Source organism: Delphinus delphis, chromosome 7 (genome assembly GCF_949987515.2).
Source record: "Delphinus delphis chromosome 7, mDelDel1.2, whole genome shotgun sequence".
Lineage (NCBI taxonomy): Eukaryota > Metazoa > Chordata > Mammalia > Artiodactyla > Delphinidae > Delphinus > Delphinus delphis.
In genome coordinates, this window is record NC_082689.1 from 46,021,746 (window position 1) to 46,043,110 (window position 21,365).

The window sequence follows — 21,365 nt, forward strand, 5'->3', positions numbered from 1 at the left end:
AAAGAGCAATGCTAAATGTCCCCTTACATGCAAATGGATTATGTTTCCATATTGTTAAGTATCCAGCATGTTTTTAGAGCCACTAAATTAATAAATTTAAAATTATATTTCAGTGATATATAATTTAACTCTCTTAAGCATATATTTGAGTTTCTTGAAGAGCTGTATTCATAACAATTAATTAAAAGAAACTATAAATTAAATGCTTCATCAAATATTAACAATTTTATAATTTGACAATTGAATGTTAATGATTTCAAATGAGAGGCAATCATCAAATTTATTCTAAAAGATACAGAAGACAAATAATTCTAAGAAGAGTTCTGATGAAATTTTTGACTGGGATTTGGCTCCTGGTTACATTGGGGTACAGGTTAAATTATTCTTTGTTAGTTTTCTCTCAGTCATTCTGGGGATCTCAAGTCCCCCTAGGACTCATAGACCTTTAAGTAGAGCACAACAAAAGAACAGAGGAAGAAAGGAATGGAGGGAACAAAATGACACAATCAGAAGGGCTGGCTTTCAGACACAGGTGTATCTTACTAGATCATCTTAGCTGAGTCATTCTTGGAGCTTGAATGATTTTACTTACAAAATGGAAATAATAATTCATAATTCATACAATTTTTGAGAGGAATCATTGAGATTACACTTGTGAAATGCCTAATGTGAAGTCTGGTGCATGAATGATATTTAATGTGTGTTCATTCTTCATTCTTTCAGTTATTCACTTCTGAATTATTATTCATGAAACACTCTTGTTTTTTAGTCCCTAGAACCAAGTCTCAGTCCCAGGTTGGATTTTTTTCATTCCTTTTTTTCTCTGGCATGACTTAACTATTTGGCTTGCATGTAATTATTTCATTCCTAGCTCTCCTATAGAAAGAGAAGCATTTTCTAAAATACCTATTTTTTCTTTCTCTGAAACACACATAAGATATCACGAGATTTTGGAAAGTAATGATAACAATTGATATTTCTGAACTTTTCTCAACAGTGTATTGGCATAGGCTTCTCTCTAAACTCCCTTCCTAATGTTATTTGAGAAAGCTCTAGTTCTTTTCATGTTATCAATAATTTTAGCACAATCTTATGTCAATAATTGAATTTTATTGATGGGTATAATTTATCATTCTTCAGTCCAAAACAGGTTCCTCGTGAAAGTTATGCCAAAACTGGGATCCCCAGTCTTCTCCAGATACGCTTCTTATATTTATATCATGATATTATCCTCTTTTCCCTTCCCAACCTTTTCTACCACCTCATTCATTTTTGGTTCTGGACTCAATGAATTTCTACCTTGTCGATTCCTCAAAACTCTTCAATCCTGCCTTTGGCTAGTCTCTGGATGAAGAATGAAGTCTCTGTTTTAGCTTTTCAAATTTCCTCTGACCTAAATGTTGTCTACTTTGCCCCTCCTGAAACCCTTCACGGTCCAGTTCCTGGAAGCTCTACCCTCTCTTCTGACCTGTTTCACCTTTCTGTGCAGTTTTCCCATTTCTAATCAACGTTAAAGTCAAAGTTAGGGCTGTGCTATCCATGAAGCTGTGCGCCTTTGTATATTATCAACAATATAAACTAGTCTTACTAGTTGTCAGCATGCTCTTCTTGTTTTAAAGGTCATTCCTTTTCAAGGCATTCATTCATTCATTTTTTTATTAAAGTATAGTTGCTGTACAATATTATATAAGTTACTATTCATTCTTTATTAACAAACATTTTTAAGCTCCTTCTTTACTCAGATCCTGGGCTAGGTGGTCCAGTCTTAAGAGAAAAGCAAAACAAAATAAAATATAGTCACTAACCACAAGGGGCTCTCAATCCAAAGGTAACTTACTATCAGTTAATTTGTATTCCTCTTGATAAATAGTGTGCTGAAAGCAATCACAGGATGCTATGTATAGAAGGGGAAAATAACCCAGAAAGCTTCAGGAGATACCCAAATGGAGTAGATTTAGTTTGGTGATGAAGTGGAAAAGGTCATTTCAGAACATCATGTACAAATGCATGGCAGTGTGAGGGGCCATGTTTCTTTAAAAGGATTTGTAAATCATTTACTGAGCTGAAGGGAAAAGTACATTTGAGAAGTTTAGGAAATATTCAATGAGAATATTGAAGGCGCCAAATATGGAGGGCTGAAGGCAATAATGTTCATTATGGGAAATTAACGTGAAGGATTACTATATATATTTTTGCTTTTATATTCATCCTACTTAATTTATCTTTGCCAAACATTGTCTCCTCTTTGTCTCATTCTGCTTTCACAATCAGATAACCTAATCTACACTATAGTGTTATTGACTTGATATGGCTAATAAATTATCTCTCCAAGTACCAACTACTGCATAGTTGTATCTCCTGGAAATGCCAGTGTTTTAACATTCACAAAATTTACTACTAAGGGTGAGATTTTAGCCACCAGGTCTGTATTAGAAATTGTTTTAAGCATTAGGTCTTTTTCAACACTGGAAATAATTTCTGCTTCCTATTTCTGTCAGTTTCATGCCTGTAAACATAACATATACTAGAAGGTTGGATCCAAATTGTAACAAGATTTATTCATCCCACACGTAGACTGAGGCTTTAACCATCATTTGTGGAACTTTAGAAGTTCCATATTACATATAGATTTAATAAAGTGTTATGATTTTTAGTTGATTTTATGTATATTTGGTAGTTTGTATCTTCTAAAGATTTGTCCCCTCTCATCTAAATTACCAGATTTGGAGTTATTTGTAGTAATTCTGTATTATATTTTTAATGTCCATGAACTTGGTAGTTGTGACCTCTTCCTTATCTGATATTATAATTTGTGTCTTCTTTTCTTTTTTTTTATTAGCTTGGCTAGACATTTAGCAATTTTGTTTATCTTTTTGATCTAAAAATTTTTAGATCCCTTAATTTTCTCTATTGTTTTCCTCCATATATAATGGTATACAATGGTTCTTTGACTCTAAAAAGACTAATACACAAGAATCTGAGGGGGTAAATAAAATATTTTCATGCTCTGAAATGAGATATTCAACAAGGATCATGTATGTGCACACAAACACACATGAGAATGGATGAGAGCTGCTAATGCATGCACTTAATTTACTGTGGACTACACTGCTCTGTCTTGTTCAATCCACTTTCGATTTTTAACTTACTCTTCCATTCTGCAATTATTTCAGGAAAACCTGCTATGGTCCTGGCACTCTTCTAGTGTCTGGGAATGTGCAGCAAACAAGTGGCCAATCTAGGAACAGATGGAACTTAAATTCTAGTATAGTGTATAGAAACTATAAACTAAGAAATAAACATTAGATTGTAATAAGTACTATGAGAAAATAAAATGAGGAATGTAAATAGGTAGTTAGGGAAGGGCTATTATATAGAGACTGGTATTGGGAGGTCTTTCTGATAATAATATTTGACCTGAAGAAGAAAAACTGAACCATGTGGATTAATGGGTAAGACTATTTTTAGAAGGAGAAGGAAACAGAAAGTTCATGAAGTGGAGAAAGCCTGGTGTGTTCAAGGAACATCAAAGAGTGTGTGGCTCCAAAAAATCTACTGATGTTCACTAAAATTAAAGAGGAATAATTATTAAGACATAATAGAGTAAATCCTTGAGCGAGCCCAAGCTCAGAATTGAGCACCCATTCCTAACTTTCTCTAGAAATGTGATAGGTATTTAAGCTCTGGCATCTATCTACATGATATATAGGGGTTGGATGCTAAAGTCAGGCCAGTAGGAACACTGTCTAATCATTTACATAGTCCTCTTTCATTATCCACTATGGATTAAATAGTTATCTTAAAGGGAGTTTGGTTTGGAAGGGGATGGTCTGGTACCTGCATAACACTAGTAGTTGAGTGGTTCTCAAATTTTCATGTGCATAAACGTTACTATACACAATTGTGTACACAAAATTAAATTATAAAGACATAATGTGTGGATAGCCAAGGAAAAAGGAAGTTTGCAATGTACAATTGTAATAGATTCTGTCTTTAGAAGTTTACTTCTAAATAAGTTGCAACATCACTGTAGTTAATGGAAACGGAACCCACTTCCTCTTAGTGTAAAAATTGTTGCTTATGAAAACTTTAAAATACATATTTAAACTAGGGAAGCAAGGTATATCCTCATAAGAATTTTTATGTTAATAATACAAAAATATTTTTAATGTCATATGTTTTAATTTATTAAGAAAAAGTTAAATATTAATAAAAATGAAAGAAAATAAGTAAAAATCTGTCAGTGGGCTTTATAACAATTGTTTACAATACAATAATAGTTTACAATGATTGCAAATTTAATAATGGCATGAATTTTCCTTCTTGTTGAATGCTATTTAAACCAAAAATATAATAACTTGGTGATACTATATAATGAAATGATGCACTGCTCTACTTTATCTCTATAAGCCACAAGAAAATTTAAACTTTACTGGAAGGACCAGTTTGTATTGATCAGTAAGCACAGATACTGTCACTGGTATTTCTTAGAATGGGTTACTTTGCAGTGTAAAATATAGTCAAGAAGTCGGCCCCACTTTACTAAACCCTATATCTAAGTCTCATTCTTCAGTGGTGGATGAAGTGTGTGTTTTGGGGTTTTTTTTCTCCCAGTGTAGATATCTTCTAGTGGATATTTACTAAGAACTTAATCCTGTGTACATGGACCACCGCACTGGATACTAAGCACATCTCTAATGTACAGGAGCTTATGGCCTAGTGCATGACAACCAGAAGACAGTTGGTTATAAGGTGATATATGTGCAGATGAATATAGCAAGTCCCCTACATACAAACAAGTTCTGTCCTGAGAGCACATTCATAACTCTAATTTGTTCTTAAGTTCAACAAAGTTAGCCTAGGTACCCAGCTAACACAATCGGCTATATAGTACTGTACTATAATAGGCTTATGAAAGTTTTCACACAAATAATACATAAAAAACAAACAGAAAATAAAGAAAACATTTTTAATCTACTGTACAGTACCTTGAAAAGTACAGTAGTACAGTACAACAGCTGGTGTACAAGGGCTGGCACCGAGTGAACAGGCAAGAAGTGTTACTGACTAGAGGAGGGAGAGGAGGTGGGAGATGGTAGAACTGAAGGGTCATCAGTAATAGGAGGTGGACGGCAAGCTGCAATTTCACTCATGCCTGACGCTGATGGAATGCACCTTCGCCTCTTTGAAAGTTCGCAACTTGAAATTTCGTATGTAGGGGACTTACTGTATTGTCTTAGGCAATGAAATAACTTTGTATATTTTTCTTTTAAATAAGTAGTGGAGTTAATTGATTTCATACATTTCAATCTATTGATACATAGAAGTGACTATGAGTGAAAAGGAGAAATGTGCAATAGAAAATATCTTTTCTTTTTGGCTGTTGTTTGCTTTAACCTAGACATTGATTTTTGACCAGAAGGAAGACACTGTGTCTAGTTTCTTCAGTGGCATGCACCTGAAGGAGACATGTGGCAGCGCTATGAATCCCTATAATGTCTGCACAATTAGTAAACTGCAGTAGTTGCTGAGTGATTGGGGATTGTCAATAATACCTTTCGTGGTTCTCCAGAGAACTACCATCCCACTAGATAGTGTGGGTTTGGATATTCACTGCATATATTTTATATCTACCACTCATGGAACATTGCTACACATATAAAGTAGACACTCAGGAATGATTGAGAAATTGAATTAATTATATTCTCACTATTGTTCATATATCTAAGTTCCCCTCAAGTTATATGACTTTTCTATCTCCCACTAATTTTTATTGTTCAGAGATAAATTTTGTTAGATAAACTCTACTTACATAAAACATTCACAGGTAAAATTTACGTCAATTACTATTTAACATCCATTAATCTCCTATGACAATGATAACATTAACTCTTACTAAACATTACGAAAATATTATTTCAGATCCATTTATACCGATCAGAATACACACTGGAATTAATTCCAAAACCAATTAAAAAGCATAACCCAGAAGTTAACAATTAACTAGGCCTTCAGCTGAGTTTAATAAAATTAAATCTTTGTAAATATGGATGTAGTAAGTTGTATTTTCTAATGATTTATATCTGATGTCATGCATTGTATGCCTAACAACTGTCTTTTCTTTTCATAAATGAAACCTCTACGTTCGTATTAATAATTATAATATTGACTCAAATATTGATCAAATTCTTATTAATCTCCATATATATTTTGTATTAGTTTATTAGTGTTTGGTTATAATACAGGGTCTTAAAAGGCATATGTTTGAGAATTTTTGATTAGTAAAGGAAAAATAATTTGAGACTTAGTTATTTAATAACACAGAAAGAATATATACATATATATGCATGAACACATACTGATCATGTATCATACACTATGCATACAGTTGGGTTTTTTATATATTAGCATTTCTATCACATTCTCAGTCATTAGTCATGAGCTCAAAGCTATTCATTCAGCTAGAGATTTAGCTCAAAATTGGATTCTAAGAGGCAAGAATGGATTTTGTCTCAAATTTTTTTTTTTTTTTTGCGGTACGCGGGCCTCTCACTGTTGTGGCCTCTCCCGCTGTGGAGCACAGGCTCCCGGACGCGCAGGCTCAGCGGCCATGGCTCACGGCCAGCCGCTCCGCTGCATGTCGGATCTTCCCGGACCGGGGCACGAACCCGTGTCCCCTGTATCGGCAGGCGGACTCTCAACCACTGCGCCACCAGGGAAGCCCTGTCTCAATTTTTTGATTCAATGTTAGTATGTTATTTTTGTTGTTTTGTTTCCTTTGATCAACAGAATAAATCAATTTTCTCAAAAAAGAAATTATATCAAAATGAATAGCATGTCACAACTTTTCATTTACTTATTTTTTTCTTCCTGTGTTGCAAACAGAATATTGTTAGAATTTATTAAACAGAAAAGGAAAATTAATTCTGAAAAACTTCTGAATTCAGCACACAGAGACAAACCTGCCTAAAATATTACTTTATTAAACTGCAAAATTTCTTTGAATATTTAACTGGTCACGACATCAAATACAGCTCGATTCTCTTGAATTAAGCCTACATTTGCACATATTGTGGTGAAAATCCTTGTGGAAAATTATCACAAAAGCATAATTTGAAGGCATGAACTATATATGAAAGGTAACTGGCAATTATTTTCTAATTTTACAACTGATTAATGTTGTGCACATATATATACATGTAAACATCTGTATATATATATGATTATATGCATTTATTCATGTATAATCATAAATGGATGATTATTGGTTAAGAACTCTTAAAAAGTATACTTGATTAAGAAGCCTTTTACAACAGTCAGCATCTTTAAGATAGAAAACTTGCACATCCAAATAATGAAATCAGAAATTAATTATTCAATTTTTTTAAAAGATTTTTTTGATGTGGACAATTTTTTAAAGTCTTTATTGAATTTGTTACAATATTGCTTCTGTTTTTTTTGGTTTTTTAGCCACAAGGTATGTGGGATCTTAGCCCCCGACCAGGGATCAAACCTGTACCCTCTGCATTGGAAGGTGAAGTCTTAATCACTGGGCCACCAGGGAAGTCCCCTAATTATTCAGTTTAGATTATACCATATATGTGCTTTGCCCTTCTTTTTTCCTTCCTCATTATTTTAGACCGACTGTAATAATATGTCATTCATAAACTAAATCGTAGTAATATGATATTCCAATGAGATTAAATCTTAAATCTTTAAAACTTAAATCTTCATTACTTCTATTCATGGAATGTCCTGTAATTTATGACAGTGTATATTTATATCATTGTTTGTGTTTGCCTTTGTAGTTTAGAAACCTTAAAATTCCACAGTGACCTTCCTCAGTGCAGGAGGGCCTCTCACAAGTAGACCTTGAAAGCCATTTAGTTTTAGTCTCACCTTCACAAAGGCCTCAAATTTGGATTATTAACTATTGAGAAATTAAGCATAAGATCATTGTATTTGTGGGTTTATATGTGCTAAAATGGTTAATTTCTTATTTATAAACATTTAAAATGAATCAAAAATTTAACCGTATTTTCTATGTCTTCATGTTTTCTAGTATATTAGTTAGTAAACCATAAAAAGCATTAATGGCCTTGTTGTCTATTCAACTCAGATTATCATTGTATATCAGCTAAAATTTCATAGGGTAATGCAACTGAGACATGAGGTTTAAACTTTTCTACCTCTCAGAAATGTTTACATTTTAACAATGTCAGAAACCGAGTAAAAGGGGAGATAAATTTTCACAGATTGTTAATTCAGGAAAATTACGTAGGAGATGGAGTTCAAAAATTTACCAGAAGAACACCAGAAAGTTATTTCTAAGAGAGTTGAAATGTCTTACTTCCATTACTCCCAAACTAGTTGATGTCAGTCTTGGAATTATTATTACTTACAATTAGAATTCTTTAGGTTATATGCTTCTTCTAAAAACCCAAATAATTTAATAAAAAAGTATTTGCATCTCCCATCATACCTTTCACAGTAAATATGTAACACAGTAATAGAGATTTGGAAGACACAACATTTTATTCATGTAAACTACTAAACATAAGAATGCCCAAATTTGGTACACTGAGTTTTGTATTGAATTAATAAATACCTGATAATTATTTTAATTTAGTTCTTTAAGTAATAAATCATTTTCCTGGAGAAAGAAACAAAACTTTTATGGACTAGAATAATGTAGACTTTATCAGCATATATATATTAACATTTTTCAATGCACCTGGTCTTGGAAAGAGTTCAGTTTTCTTTCATAGTGTCTTGCATCTCTCCATATAAATTAATAATGATCAGACTGTTGTGACACTCTTCAAATTCAAAATGATTTTCAACTATTAATAAATCTTAGCCCTTTGGTGTAATTAAATATTAAGAAGTGTGATTAAGAAGGTTCATGAACCATCTAATTTCTGGGAAGCTACAAGAATTTACTATTATATAAAGATAAAGTTCTTATAGCAATGAAAAAGAGAAATTGCATGATATCATTTCTTTGAATGTGTACTACCAAAATGTGAAGACATTCATTAGGTGTTTGTTGCTTATCACTGACATTAGTAGAAGTGGAGCAAATATGTCTAACATATATAAGTAATGTATATTTTATGCTTGTAACTTTTCAAAATCTGAATTAAGAGAAGAGTTCTAAGATTTGAGAAACTAGATAAATGAATAGTTAGCGTATCTCTTAGCATAGTTCTCTGGAACATCAATCATTTCTATAGCACTCTGTGCTGAACTTGGAAAAAGAAAATAAAATATTAACATTCCTAAGAGTACCTAAAGTACAAGAATTCTGGGTGGTTGATTGAAAAGATATGTGCATTAGTTAAAATCAAGCAGATGGAAATGTAGATTTTTTTATCTTTTTGGTCGGAGTTGTAAAAATGTTAAAGCCCAACACATTTTAGTCCTGATGGAATAGAATATTATCCAAATTCTATGCTTATAAAGACTATAAAAGAGCAGAGCTAAGATTATTTTCTTTCTGAAAAAAAAAAAAAAAAACAGTTTTGTCTATACTCAAAGAATAGGAGAGTCTTTGCCTGGAAGATTGTGAGAGTAGGAAGATCACACAATTTGAATATACCAAAGGGAATCAAAAGAAAAACTTGATATGGCTGCTGAAAATAACTTTATTTTAACTGAATTGCATTTTTATGTTCTTGTCAGATGAGTTTGTAAAAAAAGAATTACATATTTTCAACTAAACAGACTAGCATGGCATTTAGTTTTTTAAAAAATATGTGAGTAAAAAGACCTTGTACTGACAAAGTATATGACTAGTTTAACTGAACTTCTCTATTTCACTTTCTTGTACTGTTATAGTCTAAGTTAGGCAAGGATATACACCAAGCTTGGGGAGATCCGATCCACTTCTGGAATGCCAGTGTGAGGAGCTCTGCAGACCAACTCCTCAACAAAACAACCATAACTGGTAAAGATTATGAAGAACAACCTGACCACTTAAGTATCTGGAATTGTCCTAAGGGCATACAGCAAAGAAATAAACATTTATTCAAGAGAATCTGCAAAAATTCAGTAAGAACCATAAGAGTATGTGACACTTCTGTCTGTTACAGACACAAATATGATTTGCTTCCACCTCCTCCAGCCCTGCAGTCAGCATGATAGAAGCTCTACTATAGGAGTGTATGACCAATAAAATGAGGTTTTCTCTCCCCTAGCTCCCAGTCAAGGACTATAGCACTGTATTATTTCCTGAGGCTGCTATAATAAATTACCATAAACTTGGTAGATTAAAACAACAGAAATGTATTCTGTCCTGATGTCAGAGCCCAAAATCAAGATGTCAAAAGAGCTGCACTAACTTTAACTGCTCTGGGTGGGGAAGAATCCATTCCTTATTTACTTATTTTTTTCCCAAATTCTGATATCCTATTTCCTGCTGTGGAATTTTGAAGTCTGACAACCTTCTCTTTTTTCATTTTGTTTGTCTCTGTCTCTTTCAGTACAAGCTGGCAGTATTTCTACTGATATAACATTCCCTAAAACCTTGTGGGTCTCCTGTGTATGTCATGAGAACTCACACTATTAGAAAAAAAGGTCCTCCACAGATCTTTCTTGGATTATTCCATTCCTATTCCTGGCTTCTGTTGAGATGGTTGAGTGGATCTATGAACAACATACCTAATCTCTTTACTTAATGCTTGTCCAGCTACTCACTTAGCCTTCTCTCAAGAGCACACTTTCCTAACAGCATATGTAATTTTAGTGTATTGTGTAATTAGATAGGCTGAGAATTTTTCATATTATCAAATGCTGGTTCCTTTTTGCTTAACATTTCATTTCTCAATTTATATTGTTTTTCTCATATTTTATTATTAGCAACAAGAATCCAGGTCACACCCTCAATACTTTCTTTAAAATTCTCCTCAGCTAGATATCAAGGTTCATCACTTACTAGTTGTGCTTCCTTTGATGCAACTATAATACAAAATTCAATAATGTTGTCTGTTATTATATACAAAGGTTCACCTTTCCTTCAGTTTCCAATGACTCTTTTCTTCATTTCTTTCTGAGCCCTTACCAGAAGTACCTTTAATGTTCATATTTCTACCAACATTCTGTTCATGACTATATATTGAAAGTATTAATGGAGAAAGAATATTCCTTTTTTACCCTGTTGCCCTTGCTTTCATTTGTTCATGGGGTAACTGAGGCCACTAATGAAAATGAGAAACCCTCAAGTCTGTCTTGCAGAGTGTGGTAATCTTGTCAGCAGTCATTTCTGGGGAGGTCACTTACTGTTGGTTTTTTGAGGGTTGGCAATGATTTTGCACTATACATAATAAAGAATTTTTGTTTGAGGAGGTGTTGATATTTACATAATGTGCTGAATTAGAACAAATCAATCCTGGACAATTTGAGTACAGCAAAACTTACTTGATTGGTCACTACTTAATCCCCTAGGATCTAATTCAGAATAAGTGCTACTTACTAACTGATTACATGGAATTTCCCCTGAGTTACCTTGTTTCTCTGTGCCATGAAACAACAGTAGTCGTTTCACTTTGAGGGAAATCAATGAACCAAAAATAAGTTTACTTACTTCTACATAGGACAGGCAGGAGTGTTTGAAATTACAAATGAGGAAATAATTTAACTTCTGACTTAAAGTATTTTTTTAATACACAGATTTAAATGTCACTATTTATTGACATTTTGGGTAAATATACACACATACACAAATATACATATATATACATATATATGTATATATACATATATATTGTATATATAAATAAATAATATGACTTGTATATATTGATATTTATTATATGTCATATGTAATTATATACAGAATATGTTACATATATTATACATAATCAATTCCCAGTTCATGTTTCCAAGTGGATAATCTAAAGTCTGGGTTGAATTAAGCTTAATTATTGCAAGAGTACTTTTAATTAGTTGGGCTAGGGCATGTCAGATGTTACCTGTTCGAAGTAGAATTTTTTAGGAGTTTTTCCCAAGGTTAACCTGTAAACTGTAATAAATCTTCACAGTCTTACCTATGTCTCTATGGACATGATTTTGTTTTAAAAAAAGATTTAAGGGCTTCCCTCGTGGCGCAGTGGTTGAGAGTCTGCCTGCTCATGCAGGGGACGCAGGTTCGTGCCCCGGTCCGGGAGGATCCCACATGCCGCGGAGCGGCTGGGCCCGTGAGCCATGGCTGCTGAGCCTGCGCGTCCGGAGCCTGTGCTCCGCAACGGGAGAGGCCACAGCAGTGAGAGGCCCGTGTACCGCAAAAAGATTTAAGAACAATGATTTTGTCTTATTTATTTCTCTTTAAAAGAAAAATGCACTCATAATCCTACTGCTTAGAAGTGGTCAACTGAAAGCATTTTATAATTTTCGAAACTTTCATTAATATACTCATTTGGCACTTTTTCATAAAAATGAAATTATATTTTTAACTTGCTCTTTTCAATTTATTTTTAAAAATCATCTTTCTATGTTAAGTATGTGGGCCTCTCACTGTTGTGGCCTCTCCTGTTGCAGAGCACAGGCTCCAGACGGGCAGGCTCAGCGGCCACGGTTCACGGGCCCAACCGCTCCGCAGCATGTGCGATCTTCCTGGACCGGGGCACGAACCCATGTCCCCTGCATCGGCAGGCGGACTCTCAACCACTGTGCCACCAGGGAAGCCCCCACCCCCCCCATCCCTCTTGTAAATGAAATACAATGTTCGGATCTTGGGGGAATATAAAAACAAATATCAAAACTTCAACTGGTTAGTATTAAATCAACTTTTTTTTTTTTTAAGTAAGCTTTCTTATAAACAAAGCAAGAACTGATACACATTTTTTTTCAATGCCAATAAAACTGTTTGGAATTGAGCAAATACCATTGTTGGGTGTAAACACCTTTTATAAACTGTCCTTATTTTAGCACATATTTAGGTTGATATGTGTGAATGTAACTGAAAGTTCTATCTTGGAATCACTAATATATGAAAAAAAATTATTGATATTGACTTAGAAAAGATTTTTAGCATATTGGCATGAAATCAATATTTTAAAGAAATTCTGGTGCTTGCCTGGTGGCACAGTGGTTGAGAGTCCGCCTGCCGATGCAGGGGACAGGGGTTCGTGCCCCGGTCTGGGAGGATCCCACGTGCCGCGGAGAGGCTGGGCCCATGAGCCATGGCCGCTGGGCCTGCGCATCCAGGCCTGTGCTCTGCAACAGGAGGGGCCACAACAGTGAGAGGCCCGTGTATCGCAAAAAAAAAAAAAAAAAAAAGAAATTCTGAAATTTGATGAATCCATATCATCTGTGAATCTGAGTGTGCCCTATATTTTGGAGGTTTGTGTCAATTTAATTGCATATGATTTAGTTAGGTGTTAAGTAATGAGACTATGAACTTTAGCAATATGGTACTTGATATCCAAGACAAAAAATTCATGAAATAAATTAACCAGGGCATAACTATTATTTCAAAGCATTTTAATGATATCTTATGCTTTATAAATTTATATACTACTCATTATCAAGTAATGAATTCATAAATGAAGGAGGTTTCTGAGGTTGATTCAAGTCTTATGCTGTTCTATCTAAAATGTTGAGAGCAGATTGAGTTGTAAGACTTATTAGATTTCGAATAAAAAGATCTGGATTCAAAAAGATACATGCACCCCGATGTTCATAGTAGCACTATTTACAATAGCCAAGAAATGGAAACAATCCAAGTGTTCATCAATAGATAATAAGCTTAAGAAGATGTGGCATATATATGTACACATTATATACTTCATTATATATATGTGTATATATATATGTAAAATGAAGTATTACTCAGTCATAAAAAGAATGAAATACTGCCATTTGCAGCAACATGGATGGACTTAGACAATATTTTGCTTACTGAAATAAGCCACACAGAAAAAGACAAATACTACATGATATCACTTATAAATAATAACCTAAAAAATAATACAAATGAATCTATACACAAAATAGAAACAGACTAAAAGACATAGAAAACAAACTTGTGGTTACCAAAGGGAAAAGGGAGGGGGGCAGGGACAAATTAGGAATATGGGATTAACAGATACAAACTACTATATATAAAATAGATAATCAACAAGGATTTACTATATAGCACAGAGACTTATATTTAATATCTTATAATAACATATAATGGAATATAATCTGAAAAAAACTACTGAATCACTATGCTGTGCACTTGAAACTAACGTAATATTATAAATCAGCAATACTTCAATAATAAAAAAAAATCTTGGATCTAGGCTCAGTCTTTCGGTGACAAATTTCTTAGTTTTCTTTCATTTAAAATGTGTACTGACACCAAAAGCAAAGGCAACAAAAATAAAAATAACCAATGGGACTATATCAAACTAAGAAGCTCCTGCACAGCAAAGGAAATCATCAACAAAATGGAAAAGCAATCTACTGAATGGGAGAAAATATTTGCAAATCATCTATCTGATAAGGGGTTAATATCCAAAATATATCAAGAGCTCATACAACTCAATAGCAAGAAAACAAACAATCCAATTTTTAAATGGGCAGAAGATTTAAATAGACATTTTTCCAATTAAGACATACAGATGGGTCTTCCCTGGTGGCACAGTGATTAAGAATCCACCTCCCAATACAGGGGACACAGGTTTGTGCCCCGGTCTGGGAAGATCCCACATGCTGTGGAGCAACTAGGCTCGTGTGCCACAACTACTGAGCCTGTGCTCTAGAGCCCGCAAGCCACAACTACGAGCCCACGTGCTACAACTACTGAAGCCCACATACTTAGAGCCTTTGCTCCTCAACAAGAGAAACCACCACAATGAGAAGCCCGTGCACCGCAATGAAGAGTAGCCCCTGCTCGTCGCAACTAGAGAAATCCCATGCGCAGCGACGAAGACCCAATGCAGCCGAAAATAAATAAATTAATTAAAAAATAAAAAAAGATATACAGATGGCTAACAGACACATGAAAAGATGCTTAACATCACTAATCAACAGAGAAAAGCAAATCAAAATCACAAAAAGATATCACCTCACACCTGTCAGAATGGCTGTCATAAAAAAAGACAAGAAATAACAAGTGTTGGCAAAGATATGGAGAAAATGGAACCCTTGTGTACTGTTGGTAGGGATATAAATGAGTGCAGCCAATATGGAAAACAGTATGAAGGTTCCTAAAAAAATTAAAACTACCATATGATCCAGCAATTCCACTCCTGGGTATTTATCCGAAGAAAACAAAAACACTAACTTGAAGAGGTACATGCACACCCCCATATTCATTGCAGTACTATTTACAATAGCCATGACATGGAAACAACCTAAATACCCATTGATGAATGAATAAATTTTTAAGATGTTTTATATTATATATGTATATATATATGGAATATTATTTAGCCATAAAAAGGAATGAAATCTTGCCATTTGTGACATGAATGGACCTTGAGAGCATTATGCTAAGTGCAATAAGTCAGACAGAAAAGACAAATGCTGTATGATCTCACTTATATGTGGGATCTTAAAAACAACAACAACAACAAAAGCTGAGCTCATCAATACGGAGACTGATTGGTGGTTGCCTGAGGTGGGGAGTACTGGGGCATGGGCAAAATGGGTGAAAGGGTCCAATTTTTTGTTATATTGATAAAATGAATGTCTTGGGGATATAATGTACAGCATGGTCACTACAGTTAATAATACCATATTGTATATTTGAAAGTAGCTAGGAGAGTGGATCTTGAAAGTTCTCATCACAAGAAAAAAAATTTGTAACTATGTATGATGCTAGATGTTAATTGAACTTACTGTGGCTATAATTTTGCAATATATAAAAATATCAAATCATTACAGTATACAACTGAAACTAATATAACGTCATGTTAGTTATACCTCAATGAGAAAAGAGTAAAATCAAACAAGTAAAAATAAAAAGTGGGTGTGATAATGACTATTCTATCTAATAACCTCATAGGGCTATTAAGAGGATACTATGTGAAGGTCAGGGAAATTTTATTTCTTTTTTTTTTTTTTTTTTTGCGGTACGCGGGCCTCTCACCGCTGCGGCCTCTCCCGTCGCGGAGCACAGGCTCCGGACGCGCAGGCTCAGCGGCCATGGCTCACCGCTCCGCGGCATGTGGGATCCTTCCAGACCGGGACACGAACCCGGGTCCTCTGCATCGGCAGGCGGACTCCCAACGACTGCGCCACCAGGGAAGCCCCCTCAGGGAAATTTTAAAAGTACATGCAAAACAACACAACTTTCTATTAAAAGGACACAGGTATTTGAAAGTATGAAAAGATTTCTGTTTATATATATATACATCTTTACATTTTTTTGTGGATGAATTTTTGTTTTGACTTTTCAAAACCTATCTCTACCTGCTTTTTAGATTGTTATTGCACTATTTGTTCTAAAAACAAGTACTGCCAAGGCCCTCAATGAATCATTTTTTAAAATAATACTTAATTGTACTTTAGTTTTCTTAGCTTATATGAATTACATATAATTATGCAGAAAAGATTTTGGTAGGTATTTTATTTTGCCACACGTTTGTTTATTTTTTCCCTCCTACTGTCTTTTTAAATAATACTTCTATGACTTTTTCTTTTTTACATTTTGAACCACAGTCTTTAAGTTTTCAAAAACAGAAGACACATTTTCCATCTCAAAATAATGCATTAGTATATTGAATGTAGTGAAGAACAGCTGCTAGCTCTTAGTACATGCCTGCACTAAATAACTTTTGCTGAATCTCTTGTAGAATTGGCATTGACACAGACCTTGAAGTTTTCATGTCTTTTAGAACCTGGGGTGATGTAATGAATTGACTGTGTGGTAGATAATATAAGGTATATGGGAATAAAGTCCTCAAAACTCTTAACAGATTATTTATGGTGCCTGCTAGGTAGAGAGGATAGTTTAATTCATTCACCCATAAGGTTATTTTTTTCTGACTGGAGAATTTATTTTTAACACCTTTTAAAAGGGGTGAAAATAAGTTTCCATATACTAAGACCAAAATCACAGTAGCCTATAACAAGGGATATAAAGGTTTTTTCCCTGAAGTTTATTGCCAATAACAAAATATTAAATGTTTACCAAACTTAAATTCTTTAAATTTAAAGAAATACAGTGAATAAATAAGGTGATCCTTGGAAAAAAAAGAAACAATGAACAGTATTTTTTACAGTTAAAAAGTTTTGCAAATAAAACACTTCTGAAAGATCTGGGAGCTTCCAAAAGACATCCCAACTTCCATTTCTATGACCAATCTTATGACATTGGTTTCTGTGTTCTTTATTTAATTGTATTCCACAATTTGGAAGGCTTTGTGACCTATAATGTAAGCATGGTATGGTAAGGAAGTAAATATATGCATGTATGTGGTATTGGAGCTATATATTAAAATGTCAGGATGGTTCTCGTTTTTCTTCCAGTAGCATATCCATCGGCTTCACGTAAATTAGCACCAAATCACAGTCTGATTAATAATCTCTACACTGTATATATTGGGTTGGCCAAAGAGTTTCTTTGGGTTTTTTCCATAACATCTATGGAAAAAGATGGTGACAGTATATAAAATAGAAAACAATTGATAAGTTATTTTCAAGTACATTGAATAATGCAAATATTTTTATATTTGTAGTGAGTGATTAGTGATACTAAAAGAAAAATAAACACATATCCATCATTTAACCAAGAGTTTCAAAGAATAATTTACTTATTTAGTGGTGGTTTAATTTTTTTCACAACTAATAACCAAAGACTATGTTATCTAGTGAGTGATATTGGCTTTCAACATTAAAAAAATATAATTAGCTTCTATAATTGCTACAGTAATTAAGAGTAAAGAGTCTATTGCAATCTTCCCCAACTAACACATTTGAGCCAGTTAAATTAAGTTCCCAATACCAGTCTTTTATAAAAAGAAAATAGGACTACTTACTTAGGTAAGTGGGGGGAAAAGTGTGGCAAAAATAAATCAAGAAATAAAGGAAGAAAGAAAGACTTTCTGCCTATTTTCTCATTTACTTTCTTGTCAGGATATTTTAAGGGCACTTTCCAATGGTTCTGCTTTTTAACATTGTCCCTGTAGTGCATATTATTTTCATCTTCGCAGAACATTCTCCTTTCTTACAGGTTAGGTATATGATGTAGGTGGGGTCAATCACAGTACTTATCAATCTGGCCAAATGTTAATATAGGAATAGTTATATGATGCAAATTGGGGCAAGTAGGGTCTTCCTGTGAGATTTTTCTAAGTGAAACTAGCAGGAATAATTCTCTCTTCTCTCCTGGGCATCAAGTACTAAAAGTATTTCCAAGAACTTCCAGGGACCAAGTCTTTTGCCATGTGAGAATATCCCAGAAAATCATGCAAAGCAGAATGAGTCTTAGAGGATCAGGTCCTTGATTCCAGTCTACAAGGCTCTGAGATGCCCTGTTCCTGCAGATCTTCATTTAATTCTCAGAGATATCCTATATCCTTCCAATCCATCCCGTGCTTAGATTCAACTATGTTGAATTGGGTTTCCTTCAAGTGGAACTGAACATCTCTGGCTTAAACAGCATGTTCAAAAGGGGAATGTCAAAGGATACTGCATCATGCTTACATTAGAAACCTTCTTTCCACTACTCCTCAGTTATTCATCTCTACCAAATCTTACGTTGGAATTGGAAATTTCCATTGCATGGGCTTATTTATAACTATAATGTGGGTGTTATTGGGATTCCTCATTTGCCTTATTTAATATCAGCCTCTGCTACTCAATAATGCAATCTGTACATTTGCTCTTTTTTTTTTTTTTACTGTAAAGGTTGTGTCTTCTCAAGTAGACCCAAAAGGCTTAGTTTTCCCATTGTTTTTAGAGCTACAGAGCTTTTCCACGTAACTCCTCTTTTTTCAAATTCATATGATAATCAGCTATTCATTTCCCTGTTAGATCTCCTAAATTATTTTCCAATTAAGTCAAAATGTTTAACTTACAAAGAAAATTAAGAGATGCTCCTGTTTCCCTTTTTTGAAGGAAAATTATTTCTGCATATATTTTAAGCATGGTCTTCACTTTAAAAAATTACTTTAGGCCCGTGAAGAAAATCTTATTGATTATATTTATCTTGCATCTGTGTCTTTTTAAACATCTGTATAAACACTACCTTATCTAGTACCATCTGAAATTTATAATTTATTCATAAAGCATTTTTTATGATTTCTGTGTTTTTTTCTATATTTATATTATTCTTATATTTTTTTCTGCTTTTTGCTAAAAGCATAATTTTTTCTCACTGAATCTAAAGCTAATGCATAATTAGACAGAAAATTAAAGTAATAAAAATTAATAAGAAAGTAAACTTTTCACTAAATCTAAACATGTAGTTATAAGTACTTAATATGCAGGTGAACACCTTATTTTTTTTCAGAGAGCATCACTCCGTTTATCTGACATGTCCAGAATAGGTAATTCCATAGAGACATAAAGTAGATTAGTGATTGCCAGGGGCTGGGGGGCGGGGAGGAGGATGAGAGTAACTGGTAAAGGTACAGGGTTTCCTTTTGGGGTGACAGAAATACTCTGGAACTAGATGGTGGTGACGGATGCGCACCATCGTGAATCTACTAAAACCCACTGAAATGTAGCCTTTAAAATGGTGAATCTTATGTTATATGAATTTTATCTCAATTTTTAAAAATGCAAAACACCTCATAAAACCACATAAAGTGCTTAGAACAAGGCCTGGCCTGAAGTAAGCACTCAGTTAATGCTAGGTTGATTAATACTAACATTTCCAGTGCAGTTATTTTTTCCTTCATTGTAACAAGTTGTCTTGCTGCATTTTTTGTTTAACTATTGTTTTGTTTAACTTTTAAGCCCAGCCCTGCTTCTTCCCGTCCCACTGATAAGAAAGCCTGGAGCTCCCTCTTTTGGTGATGGCAGAGATTCAAACCACATGAGGCCCTGGCCCAGGCAGAACCCTCACCCCAGCCCTGCCCCTTAACCACAGTAAAAACCGGGGCTAGGTGCTCCTCCTTGTTCTCACAGAGCTTCTCCCCCCACCAGAGATCTCAATTATGCAAGCAGTAAACCTTTCATATCTTCATCGGTCTCAACATTCAAACCAAATTTGGAGGAAGGGTCCATCCTATTTCTGCAGGACAGACAGAACAGTGACCACTGTCCTTATCTTCCGGCCACACTGGGCCTGCACTCCCACGTGACAACAGTAGGTGGCAGTGGAGAAGTGTCCTCTTTATCTAGGGCACATGTGCTCTGGTTGGCCACAGTCCCCACCACTCCCAATAGCCTGACTCCCAGCCTCCTGCACTCATTTACTCTACCTTCCCAGCCGCTGTAGGTGCATAGGTTTGCAGTCCAGCTCTAAGAGAAAGCTGCCTTGAGGCAGGTCTGCAGCTGGGATATGGCTCCATCTCCATTCTCAGAAAGTGGTTCCCTCCCCTTTGCCTTGGCTCCAAGATGGCCTGACTCAGCCCAGCCCAGCCCAGCACCTGCCCACCTGTGGACAGAGTGTACCTTCATAGAGAATGCCCTGGCCATCCCTGCTCTGGAGGCATCTCAGCTTCCAGTACCACCCACTCTTGTCTATCAGCACCGTCCCCACTGGCAAAGCCTTGAGCAAGGTGGTCACCCGGCTCCACTTCAGTGTCTGAGAGCTCTGCCTGGGTGTCCAAGGGCTGCTCCGGGAGGTTGGGGATCTGCTCCAGCACCCTTTGGGTTTCTCACAGGTACTCAAGGTATCTTCAGATTCAGAACTGTCACCTTCTGAGAGAAGGGATGATGGGGGAGAGGAAGCACAGCTGGGCCATTTCACTTTCTTGGGAGATATTTCAGAACTGGTGTTCCTCCTTCTCCTTGAGCCTTGGGAGGATGACATAGACGGCTTGACAAAGGTCTGGGACCCCTCGTGCTCCTCTGTAGGCAAAGGTTTCCCGCAGTAGGGGCAGAATTTGAAAGTTGCTTCAACACTTTTGCCACAGTCTTGACAGGAGATCATGCTTTATTGGGTCACAGTCGGACCCTCAGACTCACTGGGCTGGAAACTCCAACTTAACTGTGTCCTTCTCAGTTTCCCTGCGAAAACTTCCGCTTGGGTGGAAGGCGCTGTGCACGCATCCTCTCCCTCGCGGGAGGACTAACACCTTATTTTTTAAAATTAAACTTTTAAGTTATAGATTTATGTGAAATTCTAAGAAATAATATGGAGAAATAATATGAATAATATATGGTATATAATTATTTTTATATATTACTGAACTGTATATTTTTAAAGCAATTTTTGTGTCTATATTCACGGTAGATATTGGTCCATAGTCCCCCCCCCCGCA

The 21,365-nt window shown here is 35.0% G+C and overlaps 1 protein-coding gene across 1 annotated transcript in view; it reads right to left on the reverse strand.

The window, feature by feature from the left end:
• Window positions 1-21,034, reverse strand: part of LOC132427859 (serine/threonine-protein kinase VRK3-like) — a 36,133-nt gene extending 15,099 nt beyond the window's left edge. The window contains exon 1 of the mRNA XM_060015403.2: window positions 20,554-21,034. Coding sequence (XP_059871386.2) covers window positions 20,554-21,034 — 481 coding nt within the window. The remainder of the gene's footprint in view (window positions 1-20,553) is intronic.
• Window positions 21,035-21,365: the final 331 nt, after the last annotated feature.